The sequence below is a fragment of the Morone saxatilis genome, unplaced genomic scaffold (genome assembly GCF_004916995.1).
Source record: "Morone saxatilis isolate NCDOM2014 unplaced genomic scaffold, NCSU_SB_2.0 Contig22, whole genome shotgun sequence".
NCBI lineage: Eukaryota > Metazoa > Chordata > Actinopteri > Moronidae > Morone > Morone saxatilis.
The window spans coordinates 19,032,408-19,033,923 of record NW_023339785.1 but is presented as its reverse complement, the minus strand read 5'-3'; the positions used below and the strand labels follow the sequence as shown (position 1 = coordinate 19,033,923).

The window sequence follows — 1,516 nt, the reverse complement described above, 5'->3', positions numbered from 1 at the left end:
ATCTCTAAGTCCTGCAGCACTCCTTCTCCCCGTCCTCTCTTCATCTTGTAGCGGTGGTTCTGGAACCAGATCTTCACCTGGGTCGGGGTGAGTTTGAGCACGCCGGCCAGGTGGTCTCTCTCCGGGGCGGACAGGTACCTCTGCTGCTTGAAGCGGCGCTCCAGCTCGTACACCTGTGCCTGGGAGAAGAGGACCCGCGGCTTCCTGCGTCTCCGGGGCTTTGGTCGGTCCAGGTCTTCGGGTTTTATGTCCTCCACAGGCTCGGCCGGAGGACTGAACTCCTCTGATTACACCAGACAGAAAAAAAGAGGATTAAATAGCTACATAGGCCTACATATATGCAAATGTATTCTTAACAGAAGGCAAGGTTAATCATTAGAGGTATTTTACTACTGGCAACATTAATAATACAAATACTAATAATAGATATATAGATTTTATGTTGTATTATATTCTGTAGTATATTTAATTTGCTTGTGCAGTTCTCCCAAGGTTCATTCAATTCCTCTCGCCACCCATGATGCATTCATTCCCCTAAATTTCATAAATCTTAAAAAGTAGTCTAGCAGGCCTACAAGAAAATACTGACCATCAACTTAAAACTTTGTTTAATTTTCTAAATTCCGTATAAAAGTGTTTTATCTATATTAATGCTTATTCATTCTGGTTTATTTTGGAGCATATGTTGCGTTTTTGCACAACTCAAACTACAAGAGCCTGCGGGCCTAACTTCGCGCAGGCCTACAAGACAACCTCTCGTCCTCTCACCAACTCACCTTTTCTACGTTTCCCCTCAAACGCGTCTGATGTCCCATCCTTAACTAAATCCATCTCCATGAGTGATTTCCCATAAAAGGTACTGGCAAAGTTGAGCGCACTGCCTCTGCCGGCTCTGGGCTCGTGAAAGTCTTCTCCAAACAGCGAGGCGGCGGACGACATGTCCCGGAGAGGCTCCTGCTTCAGGCGGGCCAGCATGCAGGATGAGGAAGAGGAGGAAGAGGTCGGCACGGTGCAGCAGTCCATACGAGAAGAGACGTCCAGGGAAGACACCATAACGTCATGACTCTGCTCCAAGTTTAATATATCCTTTACAGAGAAGGGAGTGGACGTGCTGGGGCTGGGAAACATTGCCAAGAACTCCAAAAGTAAACTTATTAACCTGTCATATGGAGGCAAGAAAAAAGACGTCAACAAACTCTCTCTCCTTCCTGGTAATATTTACTGGATTTAAGTATTAGTTTGGTATAGCAGACTGATCTTGAGTGAAGTGTGCATTTTGAATGTCAACCCTGTCTCCAAACTTTTTCTTGGCCTCCCCTCTCTCCTACGTTGACGCAGGGAGGAGGGAGGGAGAGAGCCAGTGGGACCCTCTGTATGGAGCCACCGGTACTCCCATTTTATGACGTAAAGTGATGTCTGGTACATGCAAGGACTGATGTTACTTATAGGCCAATATGTGTGTGTGTTCAACCACTGCAAAAAATACCCCACATCACACCAGAGCTGATTCTTCTCT

General features: G+C 46.3%; 1 protein-coding gene across 1 annotated transcript in view; it reads right to left on the bottom strand.

Annotated features, from left to right (window-relative positions):
- Positions 1–1,128, bottom strand: part of LOC118334034 (homeobox protein Nkx-2.5-like) — an 11,287-nt gene extending 10,159 nt beyond the window's left edge. The window contains exons 1-2 of the mRNA XM_035669846.1: positions 777–1,128; positions 21–283 (exon numbers count right to left, since the gene is read on the bottom strand). Coding sequence (XP_035525739.1) covers positions 21–283; positions 777–1,128 — 615 coding nt within the window. The remainder of the gene's footprint in view (positions 1–20; positions 284–776) is intronic.
- Between the last annotated feature and the right edge of the window lie 388 nt (positions 1,129–1,516).